Below are 20,390 nucleotides of genomic sequence, written 5' to 3' on the forward strand. Positions count from 1 at the left end.
GATTGATTTGATGGAGTCGTTCCGCACTGGTCCAGAACCCCTGAGTGCGAAGACCATCCAGATGGGCCCCCCATGCATAGTTCGATGAATCGGTTGTGAGAACTTTCTGGTGGGGAGGAGAGTGAAACAGCAAACCTCTGGATAGATTCGAAGAGGTCATCCACCAGAGAAGAGACTGCCGTAGAGCAGGAGTGACTGCAATGTGACGGGACAACGGGTCGGACACTTGAGTCCACTGAGATGCCAGTGTCCATTGAGGAATTCTGAGTTGTAGTCTGGCAAAAGGCGTCACATGAACTGTAGATGCCATGTGACCCAAGAGGACCATCATGTGTCTCGCCGAGATGGACGGGCGAGAAGACACCGACTGGCAGAGTAGAAGGAGAGCATCCATGCGTTGAGGAGGAAGGAATGCTCGAAGTTGAATGGTATCCAGAACAGCCCCGATAAAGGGGAGAGACTGGGTGGGCTGAAGATGTGACTTGGGGAAGTTGATCTCGAAGCCCAAACTCTGTAGGAAACAAATTGTAGTCAAGGTCGCCGAAATGACCTCTGGAGCCGACGGTGCCTTGATGAGCCAGTCGTCGAGGTATGGAAATACCTGAAGACCCATGTTCCGGAGTGCAGCGGCCACTACCACCAGACACTTTGTGAAGACTCTGGGAGATGAGGACAGGCCGAATGGAAGCACTCGATACTGCAGATGTAGATGTCCCACCCGAAATCTGAGAAACTTGCGGGAGGCCGGATGAATCGGGATGTGAGTGTAGGCCTCCGTGAGGTCCAGAGAGCATAACCAATCGTTCTGCTCAAGGAGGGGATAGAGAGAAGCAAGGGTCAGCATGCGGAACCGCTCCTTGACCAAAAACTTGTTGAGGACTCGAAGGTCCAAAATGGGACGCAGATCGCCCGTCTTCTTCGGAACCAAGAAGTACCGGGAGTAGAACCCCCGGTTTTGCTGATCTATCGGCACCGGTTCGACGGCTCGAAGCCGAAGAAGAGCCTGCGCCTCCTGTAGAAGAAGAGCGGTCTGCGTCGAGTTGGAAGGATACTCTCTTGGCGGATGGTCCAGGGGGACCCGTTGGAAATGAAGAGAGTATCCCTCTCTTACGATGGTAAGGACCCAGAGGTCCGTGGTGATTGTCTCCCATCGATGACAAAAATGGTGGAGACGACCCCCGATGGGAAAAACGGGAGGAGACAGAACGAAGTCGGTTATGCTCCCTGGAAGAGAGTCAAAAAGGCTGAGTAGCCTTGGGTGCAGCCGGCATCTGAGGCTTCTGTTGAGGCTTTTGAGGAGGCTGTCTCTTTGCAGGCTGTCTCGCAGGAGGAGTCTGTCTTGGCTGATAATGCCGCTGGTAAATCAGAGGCGGCCTAGAGGGACGAGACTGCTGAGGCTTAGGCTTAGGCCGCAGAATAGACTGGAAGGACTTCTCATGGTCCGAAAGCTTTTTAGTAACAGTCTCGATAGACTCATCGAACAGATCAGCCCCCACACAAGGCACATTAGCAAGTCTGTCTTGGAGGTTCGGATCCATATCAATGGTACGAAGCCATGCCAGGCGACGCATGGCGACCGAACAGGCCGCAGCACGTGCCGAGAGTTCGAAGGCATCGTAGGAGGATTGCATTAGCTGCAGGCATAACTGAGAAAGGGTCGCCACCACCTCTTCAAATTCGAATCGAGCTTGAGCATCGATAAAAGGGATAAACTTGCGGAGCACTGGCAAGAAAAAATCCAAATATGAAGAGAAGAAAAAATTATAATTGAGCACTCGAGTCGCCATCATCGAATTCTGGTAGATACGTCTACCAAATTTATCCATCGTCCTCCCTTCACGGCCCGGAAGTACCGAGGCGTAAACCTGGGAGGGATGAGATCGTTTGAGGGAGGACTCGACCAAAAGTGACTGATGAGAAAGTTGCGCCCCCCTCAAACCCCTTGTGATGGACGATGCGGTATCGAGCATCCAATTTACTGGGAACTGCCGGGATGGAATACGGTGTCTCAAAACAACGCATGAAAGTCTGGTCAAGCAGTTTATTCAGAGGAAGGCGAAGCGTCTCCGCAGGAGGGTGAGGCAAATGCATGGTGTCCAGATACTCCTTAGAATATCGAGAACCAGTGTCCAACATCACATCCAAATCATCCGCCATTTGTCGAAGGAAGGATGAAAAAGAGAGTTGGTCCGCCAGCGCCGGCCGGCGAGACGGACTAGAAGAAGTGGAAGCCTCCGGATCCAGAGAGAGCTGAGAGCGGCAAGGAGAATAGGAGGTAGATGGTTCCTCATACTCCGGTCCCTCAGGCGGGGATAAATCTGACGAGGAGTATCCCATACGCTGGATCTTCTTTTGCGGAGACACTTCCGAATGACGTGAAGAGTGTCGAGATGAGTGTCGAGATCGATGCCCCTCCCGGTGACGGGATGGGGAGCGAGATCTTCTGTGCATCGCACGATCCCCCGAAGCCTCCAAGGAAAGGATGGGACTTGATGCAGTGGATCGCAGAGGTGGTAAGGATGCGGACTCACGCAGTGCCACCCAGGTCTGGTATGGAGTGCGGAAGAACTCTTCCTGCGATGCAGTATGCCCAGGACTTCGACTATCAGGGGCTGACACAGCACTCTGCTGTCGAGGGGGCGTGATGGGCTCCAAAGGTGGCATATTACTAAATGAAGCCCGCCTGGAAGCACCCGCCGCCCTCCGCCGATCCTCCTCGTCGAGCAGAGAGATCGTACGACGAGGAGGAGGGGGAGGGGGCGGATCGCCCCTCGGGACCGAGACCGGGAGGTCACCCTGAATGGAGGCGATAAGCCGGGGTCCCATAGACTGCATAAGCTCGACAAACTGAGCTTCCAGCAGGGATCGCAGCGAAGCCGATATGGAGGGATCCGCACCGAAAGGGGGTCCTCCAGCACGGTCTTCTCGCTCCTTTGTGGCCAAGTGCTTCTGCTTGCTAGCTTTAGGCACTTTGATGACCACCGGAGGAACAGTGGAAGGCGATACCTGAGCCGAGGAGACGGGGACAGGCACCGATGCTGAACCGGAAGCAGAAGTCGGAGTGAACGATGCCGGCTTCACGATGCCCGATGCAGGGGTTGTCGATGCAGGCTTCGAACGAACTGGCGAAACCGCAGTGGAAGTTGAAGCAGACGGCTCTTTGGAAGACTCCATCTTAAACATCGACTCCCAAAGTAAGCAGCGCCGTTTGAACGATCGCGCAGTGAGCGTGGAACAAGGCCAGCACGATTTCGGAACGTGGTCTGGACCAAGACACTGAAGACAGCGTCGATGCGGGTCCGTCAACGAAATCGCACGCTGGCACTTGCTGCACTTTTTAAAACCGGTGATTGGCCGGGACATAGGCCGGAAAATCGTCGCTGCTAGGTCGAAGGCGCTCGGCCTAAGCCACGAGGCCGGCCCGGCCGAACCGCCGGAAGAAATAATTTTAACTTTTTTTTTTTTTTTTTTTTAAATACAACTTAAAATTGAAATAAATCAAATAATACAACAAAACGCGGTAGTAAAGAAGGCAAATGTACTGAAATTCAGTCAACGCAGAATGAAGTGAAACTTCTCAGCTCCGCGGAAAGAAAAGAACTGAGGAGACACGCCCGGTACATCGGGCGGGAAGGCACTGGCGCATGCGCGGTGCGGGCATCTCGAAACTTCTGAGTTTCTTCAAGCAAGACATGCTTGCAAGATGTCCGTATCGGGGCTCTGTCGGATGACATCACCCACTAGTGAGAATACCTGCCTGCTTGTCCTGGGATAACAGATGTTATCCAGGGACAGCAGGCAGATATTCTTGACTGATGGGTGACGGCACCGACGGAGCCCCGGTACGGACAATTTTAGAGTGATTGCACTCTAAGAACTTTGAAAGTTCTAGTAGGCCGCACGCGCGAGTGCCTTCCCGCCCGACAGAGGCGCGCGGTCCCCAGTTAGGATAAGCCAGCTAAGAAGCCAACCCGGGGAGGTGGGAGGGACGCAAGAATATCTGCCTGCTGTCCCTGGATAATACCTGTTATGGTAAGTAACTGTGCTTTATCCCAGGACAAGCAGGCAGCATATTCTTGACTGATGGGTGACCTCCAAGCTAACAAAAAGAGGGATGGAGGGAAGGTTGGCCATTAGGAAAATAAATTTTGTAAAACAGATTGGCCGAAGTGTCCATCCCGTCTGGCGAATGCATCCAGACAATAATGTGATGTAAAAGTGTGAACTGAGGACCAAGTAGCAGCCTTGCAGTAGTAGATCGGAGGAAAGCTACAGACGCCGCCATAGCTCTAACTTTGTGGCCCGTGACAGAACCTTCCAGTGTCAGGCCCGACTGAGCATAACAGAAAGAAATGCAAGCAGCAAGCCAATTGGAGAGAGTGCGTTTAGATACAGGATGACCCAACTTGTTAGGATCAAAGGACAAAAATAGTTGAGGAGATGATCTGTGGGTCTTAGTACGTTCAAGATAGTAAGCCAGAGCACGTTTACAGTCCAAGGTATGCAAAGCCTGTTCACCTGGATGAGAATGAGGCTTTGGAAAAAATACAGGCAGGACTATGGACTGGTTAAGATGAAAGTCAGACACAACCTTAGGAAGAAATTTGGGGTGTGTACGGAGAACCACCTTATCATGGTGAAAAACAGTGAAAGGTGGATCGGCCACTAGTGCATGCAGTTCACTGACCCTCCTGGCAGAAGTGAGAGCTATAAGGAAGACCACTTTCCAGGTAAGAAATTTGAAATGCGCTGTGGCCAAAGGTTCAAAAGGAGGCTTCATTAAAGCGGAAAGAACCACATTGAGATCCCAGACCACAGGAGGAGGCTTGAGAGGTGGTTTCACATTGAAAAGGCCCCTCATGAACCGAGAAACCAAAGGATGAGCCGAGAGGGGTTTTCCATGAATTGGCTCATGAAAGGCAGCAATGGCACTAAGGTGAACTCTGATAGAAGTAGATTTAAGACCAGAGTCAGACAAGGAAAGAAGATAGTCCAACACCAGTCCCACTGCTAGAGACATGGGATCATGGTGATGTAAGAGGCACCAGGAAGAAAACCGAGACCACTTCTGTTGATAACATTGGAGCGTGGCCGGTTTCCTGGAAGCATCAATGATAGAGCGGACAGGCTGAGAAAGGAGTGAGTGAGCCGAAGTCAGCCCGAGAGATACCAAGCTGTCAGGTGCAGAGACTGTAGGTTGGGATGCAGTAGGGTCTGCTGATGCTGAGAAAGCAGAGAAGGAAACAGTGGAAGAGGTATGGGTTCCCTGGAACTGAGTTGAAGTAGAAGGGAGAACCAATGTTGCCTGGGCCACCGTGGAGCGATGAGAATCATGGTGGCTTGTTCCCTCTTGAGCTTGAACAGTGTTCGCAGCATGAGCGGTAGAGGGGGAAAAGCATATAGGAAGAGACTGGTCCAATCCAGGAGAAATGCATCGGGCACCAGACGGTGAGGAGAGGAGAGTCTGGAGCAAAACAGGGGCAGCTGATGGTTGTGGGGAGCTGCAAAAAGGTCCACTTGAGGAGTGCCCCATTGAGCGAAAATGGACTGAAGAGTCGAGGGATCGAGAGTCCATTCGTGAGGTTGGAGAATTCTGCTGAGATTGTCCGCTAAGGAATTCTGTTCCCCTTGAATGTAGATAGCCTTCAGGAATAAGTGACGAGCTGTCGCCCAAGACCAAATCCGTTGGGCTTCCTGACACAACAGGCGAGAGCCCGTTCCTCCCTGTTTGTTGATGTAGTACATTGCAACTTGATTGTCTGTGCAAATGAGTAGTACTTGAGGAAAGAGAAGATGTTGAAACGCCTTGAGGGCATAGAACATCGCTCGGAGTTCCAGGAAATTGATGTGGTGTTTCTTTTCCTGGGCAGTCCAAAATCCCTGAGTTTGGAATTCGTTCAAGTGAGCTCCCCAGGCGTAGGGGGAGGAATCTGTGGTGATGACTAGTTGATGAGGAGGTAGATGGAACAGCAGACCTCTGGATAGATTTGAAGATGTCAACCACCAAAGAAGCGACTGTCGAAGAGACTAGGTCACAGATATGTGTTGTGAACAAGGATCCGTCGCTTGGGACCATTGGTTCGCTAAGGTCCATTGAGGAGTACGCAGGTGGAGATGTGCGAAGGGTGTGACATGTACTGTTGAAGCCATGTGCCCCAATAGCACCATCATGTGATTCGCAGAAATGGTAATCTGTTGAAACACCTGCTGACAGATGGAGGATGGCGTGAAGGCGGTTGGATGGAAGAAACGCCCTCATCAGAACAGTGTCCAGAACGGCTTCAATAAATTGAAGTCGCTGGGTCGGAATGAGGTGAGACTTGGGTAGATTGATTTCGAACCCTAATAGTCGAAGGAAGTGAATGGTCTGATTGGTGGCAAGCAGAACCGCCTGAGGGGAATGAGCTTTGATCAACCAGTCGTCCAGATAAGGGAAGACTTGAAAGTTGTGAGAGCGGAGATAGGCCGCTACCACAATCAGACATTTGGTGAATACCCTGGGAGAGGAGGCCAGGCCGAAGGGTAGCACTTTGTACTGATAATGATGTTGATTGATAAGAAAGCGCAGATATTGCCTGGACGTCAGATGGATAGGAATATGTGTGTAAGCCTCTTTGAGATCGAGGGAGCATAGCCAGTCGCCCTGAGCGAGAAGAGGGTAGAGGGTGGCAAGAGAGAGCATTTTGAACTTCTCCTTGACCAAACATTTGTTGAGATCTCTGAGATCTAAGATGGGTCTGAGGTCTCCGGTCTTTTTGGGAACTAGAAAGTACCGGGAGTAAAAACCCTGACCTCGCTGATCTTGAGGAACTTCTTCGATGGCATTGAGAAGAAGGAGGGATTGAACCTCTTGAGCGAGGAGGAGGGACTGAGACTTGTTGGAAGCAGACTCTTTTGGCAGGCCTAACGGCGGGGGAGTCTGAAAATTGAGGGAGTAGCCATGGGCTATGATCGAGAGCACCCACTGGTCGGTGGTGATTACCTCCCATCGAGAGTGAAAAATGGTTAATCGACTTCCTATGGGCTGTGGAAGAGGACAGGAGGGAGGGAGACTGGCAATGCCCAGGAGAAGGGAGTCAAAAGGGCTGAGTCGGCTTACTCTGAGTGACAGGCTTTATGGTAGGCGGCTGTTGCTGACGTGCTTGTTGGTGCTGTTGCCGCTGCCTCCGAGGTTGTGGAGGTTGAGGCTGAACTGGCCGAGCAGAAAACCGCCTCTGATATGATGGCTGCTGTCTAAATGGACGAGGAGGAGGAGGCTTCTTTTTATTTTTCAGCAAAGTATTCCACCTCGTCTCATGTGCAGAGAGCTTTTGAGTGGTGGTATCCATAGATTCTCCAAAGAGCTCATCACCCAGGCAGGGAGCATTGGCAAGGCGGTCCTGGTGGTTCACATCAAGGTCGGAGACTCGGAGCCATGCCAATCGTCTCATCGCTATAGACATAGCCGTGGCTCGGGATGCGAGTTCAAAAGTATCATAGATGGACCGGACCATGAACTTCCTGAGTTGTAGGAGACTGGAAGTGCATTGTTGGAATGCAGGAAGCTTATGGTCAGGAAGATACTTTTGAAAAGAAGAGACTTGCTGAATCAAATGTTTCAGGTAAAAAGAGAAGTGAAACGCATAATTACCTGAACGGTTGGCCAGCATTGCATTTTTGTAAAGTCTTTTACCAAATTTATCCATGGCCTTGCCCTCTCTGCCAGGAGGGACAGAGGCATATACACTAGAGCCTGCCGATTTTTTGAGGGTGGACTCCACCAGCAGAGATTCATGGGGCAGCTGGAGTTTGTCAAACCCTGGAATAGGAATCACCTTGTAAAGCGATTCCAGCTTCCTAGGGGCTCCTGGAACGGTGAGAGGAGTTTCTAAATTTTTGTAAAAAGTTTCCCTCAAGATGTCATGGAGGGGTAACTTTAAAAATTCTTTCGGAGGCTGGTCAAAATCCAAAGCATCAAGAAATGCTTTGGATTTTTTAGAGTCAGACTTTAGAGGGATGGAAAGGGTGTCCGACATCTCCTTAAGAAACTTGATGAAGGACGAGTGCTCTGGCTTACCAGCAGGATCCTGCACCGATGTAACATCCTCCTCCGAGGAATAATCTGCCTCGGTACCGAGGGGGTCATCAGAATCATCCCACAAATCAGGGTCCCGTACCGATGACAGACGGCCCTGAGAAAGTGGGGTAGAAGGTTTGGTATGCTTGGTTTTGCGTACCGATTTACCAGACCTCATGGACACCGTACCGGGTGACTGTACAGCAGTACGGGTGTCAGAGAACGGCACTGGCTCCGAAGTCGAGTAAGCAGTGCGTCGAAGAGACTTCGGTTCCGCCGAGAGAACAGGCATAGAAACAGATTTTTGCGGTGCCGACAACGTCGATACCGACAAAACAGGCTGTTCGACGATCGGCACCGAATGCTCAGTAGGTACCGACACTGGAAAGCTCGGAGTCAGCAGAGCCGGGAGCAAGTGTTGTAACTGCTCCTTAAGCTGGACCTGAAGGATGGATGCTATTCTCTCATCCAGAGACGGTCCCGATGGCACCGGTACCGCTTTTTTCTTGCTCGGTACCTGCGGTGCAGCTCGACGCTCAGGCGAAGTCGATGCCGATGAAGAGGCAGTGACTTCAATAGGAGCGGAGCGTTTGCGAGGCCGGCGCGCAGTCTGCAGGACTTGGCTCACTGCTTGTTCGACTGGTGGGCTAAGGACAGTAGGGGATGGCTTCTTAGCCGGCTTACCTACAGGGTGCGACACCGAGGATGGATCTTGCAGTGTCGAAGTCACCGGTGCCGATTTGGAGGAAGATGACGGTGTCGATGCCGGGGGAACTTCCATGGCGGCACCGAAAAGAATTCGCTGTTGAATTTGGCGATTCTTTAGAGTTCTCTTTTGGAGAGAACTGCAGCGGGTGCACATTTCTGCCCTATGGTCCGGACCCAGACACTGAAGGCACCACTTGTGCGGGTCGGAAAGGGAAATAGGACGTGCACACCGCTGACACTTCTTAAAACCCGGTGAAGGGGGCATGAAGGGAAAAACGGCCGTAGCAAAATCAAAGCCCGAGGTTTCGATGGTGCCAACAGGCCCCGCCGGGGCTGACCGGAAAAAAGTAGAAAAAAATGGACTTTTTTTTTTAAATAAAAGAAAGAAACGATAAGGTGAATAAATCACGACAAGAAAATAACGCGCGAGCGGGAAGGCGAGAAAAATTTGAAAAAATTTTCCAGCAGCAGTTGGAACACGCGTCTTCTTAGCTCCGCGGAAACTAAGAAACTGGGGACCGCGCGCCTCTGTCGGGCGGGAAGGCACTCGCGCGTGCGCGGTGCGGCCTACTAGAACTTTCAAAGTTCTTAGAGTGCAATCACTCTAAAATTGTCCGTACCGGGGCTCCGTCGGTGCCGTCACCCATCAGTCAAGAATATGCTGCCTGCTTGTCCTGGGATAAAGACACATTGCTTTGACCAATGGTGTGAAGCTTGGGGAATGATGTCACAGTCAACAGTATATAAGGAAGTGCAGCTGTGGTTTGGTGAAACCTAAACAAAGTGAAAACTGAAAATTTGTGTGATGTTAATCCTCTCAAGTGAATGTTCAAGGGAATTTATATCCAGGCAATGCCAGGTGATCAGCTAGTGCTTTACTAAAATTCAATAAACTTTCTTGGAAACCCCCCATCCACCCAACATATTTGTGCATTCTGTGTTATGTTCTTTGGCCTCATCTACATGGATAGAGTGCTTAGCTATCAAAATATTTCTGGCTTTACTTGAAACTGCACATTAAAAATTAGCTTTCAAGGTTTTCTAATAAAAATGAGTAGACTGCTCAGGATAGATTTGGAGTTGTACATATTTTGTGATTCTTCATTCCCTGGAAATACCTTAGTCAAGATCATTAGAAGTATGTGCACTTAAGCACACAAAATAGATATACAGATGTAACCATACAGTTTTATGAAAGCTTGTATATAAAACATGCTTTACATATGGATAAAGCTGTATAGAATTACACTATTTATAACTAGGTTGCCTAGAAAACTGACAGAGCAAGTTCTTCTCTTCTACACAGATGGCTAAATTTTTCAACTAGCTTTGTTTAGTGCCACCCTATATCTCCTATTTGCATAACAGACTAAGCAGTGATCTTCACCGATTTGAAGAGAGCAGGTTGCAAACACAATTTCAGTGTGAAAGCCCGACTAGTACTAGATGAAGTGAATGGGGCCCAGAACCATGAGGGGGACTGGGGTGGGGGTATCTTTACAATTATGTAGCCAATCTGGCTACTTAGGTACACTCGTTGAAATGTGTATGAAGTTGATTCTCCAGATCTCTCAGCCCATCTTATCTCCTCAACCCAGATCCCAGATTACCCCCTTCTTTCAATACATACTTTTCCCAGTCATTCTCAAATTCCATCAGCCAGCATCATCCTGTTCTCAATCCCTGCAAGCTGCATCTCTCTGGTTTAATACTCTGACTTTTCCCACTGTCTTTTTGCAGGCACTGTCCATCATGAGGCTCTTGGTGGAATAGTCTCTTGGTAGAGGTGGTGGCGACAAAGGCTGAATTCAAGAAGACGTGGGGCAGACTGGATGGGCCATTTGGCCTTTATCTACCATCATGTTTCTATGTTAAGCGTGATCCACATTGTGTCCAAACTTCTTTACTGTTCAAAGTCTTGCAAAAATGGCATGAGTATTTGTGTGCTTTATAATAAATTTATTGAGAGCCATAGACCTGAAGGGAAGCAGAGCAGCTCTAAACTCTGGGCATGATGGGGTGAGGGGGAAAGAGGGGTGAGGGGAGTATATATATTAAGAGAAAAGGTTTAGGGAGCCACATTAGGTGTCCATGGGGGCTGCTACCGGTCCCTGGGACTTGCAATTAAGTATGCTAAACTAAGCCTTTTACCTCTACGTGAAAGTCTTGTGTCTGCATCTGTATCAACAAAGAGCTTCAACTGGAACAAGTCCCTGATGTTCTGTGCATAGAAAGCCAGGATCCCCTCAAAGAGAACAACATCAGCTGGGTACACAGTGATCGTGTCCTCCTTCCTGCCAACAAATATGAAGGAATGTTATAAAATGTCATGAAACCCCCCCACAGGTTTTCAGCACCCCAAGGCATTTCTGTATTTATTTTGACAGGAGTGTTCAAAGCTAAAATTACATGAAACCAACCTAAAACAAGAAAACTTAAACCTTCAAAACTGATCTCAGAAGCACATGATATGCTGAATAGAGCGCCATGTACCTGCACTGCTGTTTACTATCTCCCCCTTATTACTGTACATCTACATCCCTTGATCATTTGAATTAATCAAAACAGTGCACATGAGAAAATTTGGTAGAACATATATGGATAAATATTTAATCGCTCAATCAAGCTTTCAGATGTACAACAAAACAGACCAAATAAGCTGAAGAGGAGTGAAATTTATTAAATAGAAAAACCCAATGTGACCATGTATTCGCCTAGCTGGCTATGTTGGGGGCAAATGCTAGAACACAAGGGTCACAAGGAACAATGCGGATTTGAACCCACAACCTCAGGGTGCCAAGGCTATAGCTTTAACCACTGCACCACACTCTTGGCTTGATAGAATCATTCCACATGAAACCAGCTACCAAGGATGAACAGACAGATTTCTTGTACAAGGGAGAATGAAACACACCAATACCACTGAGATGTACTCAGACTGAATTAGTTTTTAGTCCAGAGTTGGAGATGAAAATAATTCATTATGGATGAAGTAGACATGTGACCAGTTCCAAAGAATGCAATGTACACCAGGAAGAAAGCTTAGTCCATTTGAAGCGGTAACAACGCTGAGTGGAAGATTTTCTATAAGTACTGTAGCCAAGAAAAAGTATTTACTTCCTTGGTAACACAAATCATGATCTGTATCAGTGTTGGAAACTGTTACAACATGCATGGTTTCTTGGACAAAAGCTCTAGGAGAAGCAGACACTAAACCCGACATGGCCAGAGGGTCATGGTGCTTCGATCTTGGCAAAGTTTGAGTAGTAGTATTCCTGATGAGAGGTATAGGAGAAAATGCGTAAAGGAAACTGTCCCTCCAATGAACAAGGAAGGCATTCAAAACAATATGATGGGGAGAGGGGTAAGCAAAGAGATCTATGTCCTGTATCCAAGTGGAAAAAAATCTGACTTAAGAAGGTTGTGCAGAGAGACCATTCATGCTGATCCAGAGCAAGCAGTGGCTTCCCCCATGTGTTTCAATAACAGACTATGGACTTTTCCTCCAGAAAATTGTTCAAACCTTTTTCTTAAAAATCAGCTACATTAATCACTCTTACCACAACCTCTGGCAACGCACTTCAGAGATTAACTATTCTCTAAGTGAAAAAATATTTCCTTCTATTGGTTTTAAAATTATTTCCCTGTAACTTTGAGTGCTCCCTAATCTTTGACACAGTAAAAAAAAAAAAATTGATCCAGTTGTACCTATTCTACATCACTCAGGATTTTGTAGAATTCAATCATATCCCCTCACCCGTCACTTTTCCAAGATGAAAAGCCCTAACGTTTTTATCTTTCCTCATACGAGAGGCGTTCCATCCCCTTTATATTGAGTGCTCTTCTTTGGGCCTTTTCTAGTTCCATTATATCTTTCTTGAGATAAGGTGACGAGAACTGAACACAATACTCCAGGTGAGGATGCACCATGTCGTGATACTGAGGCATTATAACATTCTTAGTCTTGTTAACCATCCTTTTTAAAAAAAAAAAAAAAAAGTAATAATTCCTAGCATCTTGTTTGCTTTCTTGGCCGCCGCCACCACACATTGAGCGGAAGGTTTCATTGTATTGTTTACAATGACACTCAGATTTTCTTGGGCGCAAACCCTCACGGTGGACTCTAGCATATGGTAACTATGATTTGGGTTATTCTTCCCAATGTGCATCACTTTGTATTTGTCTACATTAAATTTCATCTGCCATTTGGACACCCAGTTTCCTAAAGTCTGCCTGCAATTTTTTACAGTCCGCATGCATTTTTAACAACTTTGAACAGTTTAGTGTTATCTGCAAATCTAATCACCTCACGTGTACCGTATTTTCTCGCATATAACGCATGCGTTATACGTGGTTTTTATATACCGCGCATACCCTTGCGTGTTATATGCGTGAGCGCATTGTACAAAATTTTTTTTACATAGTTCCCCCCCGACGTCCGATTCACCCTTCCGCAGGACTGCTCGCACCCCCACCCCGAAGGACCGCTCGCACGCACCCGCACCCGCATCCCCACCCCGAAGGACCGCTCGCATGCACTCCCACCCGCACCCGCACCCCCACAGCCTCCCGACCCCCCCCCCCATCATGTAGAAGCTCCTATCGGTGTCCTGCTGCTTCCTCTTGGCGGTCCCAACACCCGACACGATCGGGGTAAGAGGGAGCTCAAGCCCTCTTGCCTCAGCCAACCGCAGCACCCCCGACACGATCGGGACAAGAGGGAGCTCAAGCCCTCTTGCCCCCCCGACACGATCGGGGCAAAAGGGAGCCCAAGCCCTCTTGCCCCGCCGACTCCCCGACAATATCGGGCCAGGAGGGAGCCCAAGTCCTCCTGGCCCTGGCGACCCCACCCCCCGCTAGTTGTTCGGGCCAGGAGTGAGCACAAACTCTCCTGGCCACGGCGACCCCCTACTCCCGGCGACCCCCTACCCCCACCCCGCACTACATTACGGGCAGGAGGGATCCCAGGCCCTCCTGCCCTTGACGCAAACCCCCCTCCCCCCAACGACCACCCCCCCCCAGAACCTCCGACCGCCCCCCCAGCCGACCCGTGACCCCCCTGGCCGACCCCCACGACTCCCCCACCCCCCTTCCCCGTACCTTTGTGTAGTTGGCCGGAGAGACGGGAGTCAAACTCGCCTGTCCGGCAGGCAGCCAACAACGGAATGAGGCCGGATTGGCCCATCCGTCCCAAAGCTCCGCCTACTGGTGGGGCCTAAGGCGCCTGGGCCAATCAGAATAGGCCCGGGCGCCTTAGGTCCCACCTGGGGGCGGGGCCTGAGGCACATGGGTCCAACCCGACCATGTGCCCAAGGCCCCGCCCCCAGGAAGGACCTAAGCCTCCCGGGCCTATTCTGATTGGCCCAGGCGCCTTAGGCCCCACCAGTAGGCGGAGCTTTGGGACAGATGGGCCAATCCGGCCTCATTCCGTCGTTGGCTGCCTGCCGGACAGGCGGGTTTGGCTCCCGTCTGTCCGGCCAACTACACAAAGGTACGGGGAAGGGGGGTGGGGGTCGGCTGGGGGGGGGGTCGGAGGGTCTTGGGGGGGAGGCGGTCGTTGGGGGGAGGGAGGTTTGCGTCGAGGGCAGGAGGGCCTGGGATCCCTCCTGCCCATAATGTAGTGAGGGGTGGGGGTAGGGGGTCGCCGTGGCCAGGAGGGTTTGGGCTCCCTCCTGGCCCGAACAACTAGCGGGGGGGGGGGGGGGGTTCGCCAGGGCCAGGAGGACTTGGGCTCCCTCCTGGCCTGAACAACTAGCGGGGGGGGGGTTGCCAGGGCCAGGAGGACTTGGGCTCCCTCCTGGCCCGATATTGTCGGGGAGTTGGGGAGTCGGCGGGGCAAGAGGGCTTGGGGTCCCTTTTGCCCCGATCGTGTCGGGGAGTCGGGGGGGCAAGAGGGCTTGAGCTCCCTCTTGCCTCGATCGTGTCGGGGGTGCCGCGGTTGGCTGGGGCAAGAGGGCTTGAGCTCCCTCTTGCCCCGATCGTGTCGGGGAGTCGGGACAGCCAAGAGGAAGCAGCAGGACACCGGTAGGAGCTTCTACATGATGGGGGGGTCGGGAGGCTGTGGGGGTGCGAGCGGTCCTTCAGGGTGGGGGTGCGGGTGCGTGCGAGCGGTCCTTCGGGGTGGGGGTGCGAGCGGTCCTCCGGGGGGGGGGGGAGTGAATCGGACGTCGGGGGGGGGGCATCAGGCTTTCAGGGTGGGGACAGGACTTCAAGAGGGAGAGGAGAGTCGGGGCGGGCGAAAGGAGAGTCGGGGCGGCCAGAGGAGAGTCGGGTAGCGTGCGCGGTATATAAAAATTTCTCTACATAAATTTGTGTTTTTCGCGCGCTATACCCGTGTGCGCATTTTACATGGGTGCGTGTTATCTATGTGAAAATACTGTAATTACAATTTCCAGATCATTTATAAATAAGTTAAATAGCACCGGTCCCAATACAAATTCCATTTAACCCTACCCTGTTTTCTATTTGATAACCAATTCCTAATCCACAACTGAACTATGCCTCCTATTCCATGACTCTTTAAATTTTCTCAGGAGCCTCTCATGAGGAACTGTCAAAAATTTTCTGAAAATCTAGATACACTATAATATCAACTGGTTCACCTTTATCCACATGTTTATTCACACCTTCAAAGTCAAGCAAATTGGTGAGGCAAGATCTCTCTCAGCTGAACCCATGCTGACTGTCTCATTAAATCATGTTTGTCTATGTGTTCCACAATTTTATTTTTCATAAATTGTTTCCACTATTTTGCCCAGCACTGAAGTCAGGCTTGCAATTTCCTGATCTACCCTGAAACCCTTAAAAAAAAAAAAATTGGCGTTACATTGGCCACCCTCCAAACTCCAGGTACTACAGATTTTAGCAACATTACAGATCACTAACAGCAGTTCAGTAATTTCATGTTTTGAATTCTTTTAGTACCCTGGGATGTATACCATCCGGTCCAGGTCATTTATTACTTTTTTAACTTGTTGATTTGGCTTAGTACATCTTCCAAATCCACCAAGATCTTTCAGTTCCTTCACATCACCACCCTTGAAAACCATTTGCAGTTTATGTAGACCTCTTATATGTTCTTCCATAAAGCATGGTGGCCCAAATGCCCAGACTTCCTAACCTCTCATCTACCTCTGAAAGCAGGAGATATCAGTTGTTCTTGCCTCTAGAAATCCCACCCCCTCTCAAACCTCCAAGAATCTCCACAATTCTCTACCCCACCTCAAGACAGAACAATGCCGAATCTGTCAAAATGGCAGCATTTGACCCCTATCAGAGAGGTGGTTGCTATTTTGAAATATGGTGGTCTGACTTTAGAGGCAAAAAGGTCAGATGTCCAGTTGAGATCAACAGAAGCAGAAGCAATTTGGCATTGCTCCTCCTTTTGGGAGTAGGAGTAGGTGAAAAGAGGTCAGGGGGAGCAAGAAAGTCAGGGGATAGTTCAGACAGTTGTGAGAAATTACACAAGTATGGTAGAATTTATGCACACATATAATGCAGAATTCCCTGGAGGTGTACATTACAGTAGCAGAAGATTGGAGAGTGAACATAAGAACATAAGAATTGCCGCTGCTGGGTCAGACCAGTGGTCATTCGTGCCCAGCAGTCCCCTCAGGCGGCGGCCCTTAGGTCAAAGACCAGTGCTCTACCTGTGTACATTATGGTTCAGCAGGAACTTATTCAACCTTGTCTTGAATCCCTGGAGGGTGTTTTCCTTTATAACAGATTCCAGAAGAGCATTCTAGTTCTCTATCACTTTCTGGGTGAAGAACTTCCTTACATTTGTACGGAATCTATCCCCTTTTAAGAACATAAGAAGTTGCCTCCGCTGGTCAGACCAGAGGTCCATCGCACCCAGCAGCCCGCGGCGGCCCATCAGGTCCATGACCTGTAAAGTGATTCTTTGTCTGAAACCCTTCATTCCCCTTTTATCTATTAACCTTCATAGTCCTATCTCTACCCCTATCTGTAACTTTAGAGAGTGCCTTCTCGTTATCTCTACATTGGAGAGGGTGAACAACCTGTCTATCTACCAAGTCTATTCCCTTCATTATCTTGAATGTTTCAATCATGTCCCCTCTCAGTCTCCTCTTTTCAAGGGAGAACAGGCCCAGTGTGTGGCGCAGTGGTTAAAGCTGCAGCCTCAGCACCTTGGGGTTGTGGGTTCAACCCCATGCTGCTCCTTGTTACCCTGGGCAAGTCACTTAATCCCCCCAATGCCCCAGGTACATTAGGTAGATTGTGAGCCCGCCAGGACAGACAGGGAAAAATGCTCGAATACCTGAATAAATTAATGTAAACCGTTCTGAACTCCCCTGGGAGAACGGTATAGAAAATTGAATAAAAAAATAAAAAATAATCTTACTGTATACCAACTGAGAGAAGGAGGAAGATAAAGCATGGAAGCTCTGGATACATCCCTGTAAGTCCTGACATTAGCAAACCAGGTAAAGGGGGATGGGAAAAAGACAAAGATCACTTTTCTCCTTACAGAAAAACTGCCCTCACCCCCTGCAACTGACATCTACCTTATCTATCTCTGCAGATGATAGAAACAGTAGATTAACTGTGGAAAGATATTTCACATCATTAACTAAAGAGCATGCAAAGATGGGGAAATACGCTGTTTTTAAGTTCAATTAGCTACTGTAGCAGTAAAACTAGAGAAAAAGCAACAGGTCCTGAGGCTGTGGGTTAGCTGTGGTTTTACACCAAGGCCCGCCCAGCCAGATACCATGAAGAGATAAACAGACCATGGTCAGAAGACAGAATTCACAAGAAATATCATCTAATAGAAAGTGTCAGAGATATTTGCAGTTGGGAGGGGGGCTTGTGCTCGGAAATACTAATATGGTGGGGAAACAGGCATTTTGGGGAAAAAGGTAGGTTTTACGGGAAACAGGGTGAATATATAACATGACGCAGGTCAACCAGCCAATAAAGAAATGTAACTAGGCAGTAATGCATAGGAAAGTAGCCAATAAGGATGTATCATGTGATGTAGGCCAACGTGGTGTTGGCCACTAAGAAATGTATAAAAACCAGGCCTTTAGAAGGGAGAGAGCAGAACAGACATCAGAGGATCTACAGGCCTGAAGATCACCTTCTGTTACGCTATATGCTAAATGATTTATTCCTGTAAGCTGTTATTGATTGGCTAAATAAATATATACTTATTGAAACCAGTATATAGCGTTCGAGGTCTCATTACCGAGGTAGGCCTGGACAGCTGCCTACATCACAACTCCTCCAACCCCTTAACCATTTTAGTCGCTCTTCTCTGGACCCTTTCGAATAATACCATGTCCTTCATGTACAGTGACCAGTGCTGGATGCAGTATTCCAGGTGAGAACGTACCATGGCGCGGTACAGCGGCATGATAACCTTCTCTGATCTGTTCGTGATCCCCTTTTTAATCATTCCTAGCATTCTGTTCGCCCTTTTCGCTGCTGCGCATTGCGCTGTGGCTTCATTGACTTGTCGACCTTTACTCCCAAGTCTATTTCCGGGGGGGTCTCTCCTAGTACCTCCCCAGACATCTCGTATTCGTGTATGGGATTTTTGAAACCGACATGCATTACCTTACACTTATCCACGTTGAACCTCATTTGCCATGTCGCTGCCTATTTCTCAAGTATGGTTATGTCGCGTTGCAAATCTTCACAATCCCCCTGCATCTTCACTACTCTGAATAACTTTGTATCGTCTGCAAATTTAATCACATCACTCGTCGTACCCATTTCCAGATCGTTTATGAATATGTTGAAGAGTACGGGTCTAAGTACCGAGCCCTGCGGCACCCCACTGGTGATGTTCTTCCAGTCCGAGTATTGTCCATTTATCCACACTGTTTCCTATCCACTAGCCAGATTTTAATCCATGTGAGTATTTCACCCACCCCCGCTCACTCTTTAAATAGGAGAAAATATTCTCTCTCAATACCTAGTTAAGTTCTAGAATTCACTGATAGAGCAGTTTTACACAGGACTGTTTAGAGATTTGGTCAAGTCCATAAATTCTATTAATTCTGAGCTGAGGAAAATTATTGCTTATTACTTTTTGGGATCTGGATGGGCCATTGTAACAAACAGGATACTGATTTTATTGACCTTTGGTCAAACACAGTAGGGAAATCTTTATATTCCAATGAGCACCTGGCAAGATTGAATGACTATAGTCAACTTAAACTAGGGGATGGCAGGACTAGGATACCCTTCTTTTGCGCATTCTAATTTACAACATGAAATTTTTTTTAGCCTATTTTGTTTTCATCACACACAGTATATTATAAAGGCTAAATTTTTTTTTTTAAAAGTGTACAACTTTTCTAATTATTTGAATTCTGTACCTAGTTTGAGATTTGTTATTCTGACTTAATATTTAAGCGAAACAGAACCATACCGTGAATGAGAGACAAAGTCATAAACTGGGATTTGCACAGTTCTCCCATCCATGATCTCTTGGAGTGTCTTTAAAATCAATTCATTGTCAAAGGCATCTGAAAACAGGAAAAAAATAAATAAATAAAAATTATAGCATATATTAAACACTCGCCAACAAAACTGGTTCAAATCTGTACTACCAATATGAAAGGGGAAAACAAGCCACAAAAGAATAATCACAAGAAAAAAAAACCCCAACAACAACAACAACAACCTAGTAGATAAAAATGTATAGTACCTGGATTGATGCAGAAAGAACAAGATTACATTAATAATAATAATAATAACTTTATTTTTGTATACCGCAATACCACAAGCAGTTCAGAGCGGTTTACAGAGGAAGAGACTGTACACAGACAGCAAAGTTACAAAAAAAATGTATAAGGTTTAAAACATTGTTTTAATAAAAGTCTTGTGTTCTATGAACAAGGTGTATCATGTAACTAGTGGTAGCAAAAAAAGGACCCAACACGGTCTATGTTTCAGCAATTGGCCTTCCTCAAGACTCCTCCAAATTAAACCTAGGCTGTAGAAGAATATTATAATAAAAGGGCTGTATTTTGGAATAAAGCGACTAAATTTTTAATGTGGTGTGACATTCAAAAAAGTCATATTTGAAAGAACAGGGGTGCACAATCTTGAGATAGATTGTGAGCCCACCACGACAGTCAGGGAAAAATGCTTGAATCTCTATAATAAAACCCTAAGCCTCGCATGAGCACTTCTACTTGCGTGTTCCGTATGTCCGTGGCCGGAAGAAGTGCGCATGCGCGACTACAACTGCCCCGAGCTCGGAACAGCAAACAGGGCCAGGCGGAGGGTCTGGTGTTGCTCCTGTGCGGGACAGCCAACATGAAGGTATTAGCTTCCGCAGCTGTCGGCTGCAGCAGGCTGCCAGCGGCTATAGGTCCCCTGCCCACCCACCCCACTGCAAGGCCAACGCACCTATCTGGAGTCCCCTACTGCCGACCCCCCCCTCACAAAATCTGGTGCTTGCTTACCGTTCTCGCAGTGCTGCTGCTTTAACTCTTCGGCCATAGGCAGCATGAGTGAAGTAACCAAATTGCCTTCAGTGACCCAGAAGCTTTTCCTATGCTGCTGCTTCCTGCTCCCACATAGGCGGAAAACAGTAGCAGAGAGAAAGCTTCCAGTCACCAGAGGCAGTGTGTTTACTTCACTCATG

At 48.5% G+C, this 20,390-nt stretch overlaps 1 protein-coding gene across 3 annotated transcripts in view; it reads right to left on the minus strand.

The window, feature by feature from the left end:
• Positions 1-20,390, minus strand: part of UCK2 (uridine-cytidine kinase 2) — a 148,011-nt gene that overhangs the window by 34,659 nt on the left and 92,962 nt on the right. For all 3 annotated transcript variants that reach the window (XM_033962174.1, XM_033962176.1, XM_033962175.1), the window contains exons 3-4: positions 19,167-19,263; positions 10,916-11,058 (exon numbers count right to left, since the gene is read on the minus strand). In XM_033962174.1, the coding sequence (XP_033818065.1) occupies positions 10,916-11,058; positions 19,167-19,263 (240 nt within the window). The remainder of the gene's footprint in view (positions 1-10,915; positions 11,059-19,166; positions 19,264-20,390) is intronic.

Source organism: Geotrypetes seraphini, chromosome 10, assembly GCF_902459505.1.
Source record: "Geotrypetes seraphini chromosome 10, aGeoSer1.1, whole genome shotgun sequence".
NCBI classification, from domain to species: domain Eukaryota; kingdom Metazoa; phylum Chordata; class Amphibia; order Gymnophiona; family Dermophiidae; genus Geotrypetes; species Geotrypetes seraphini.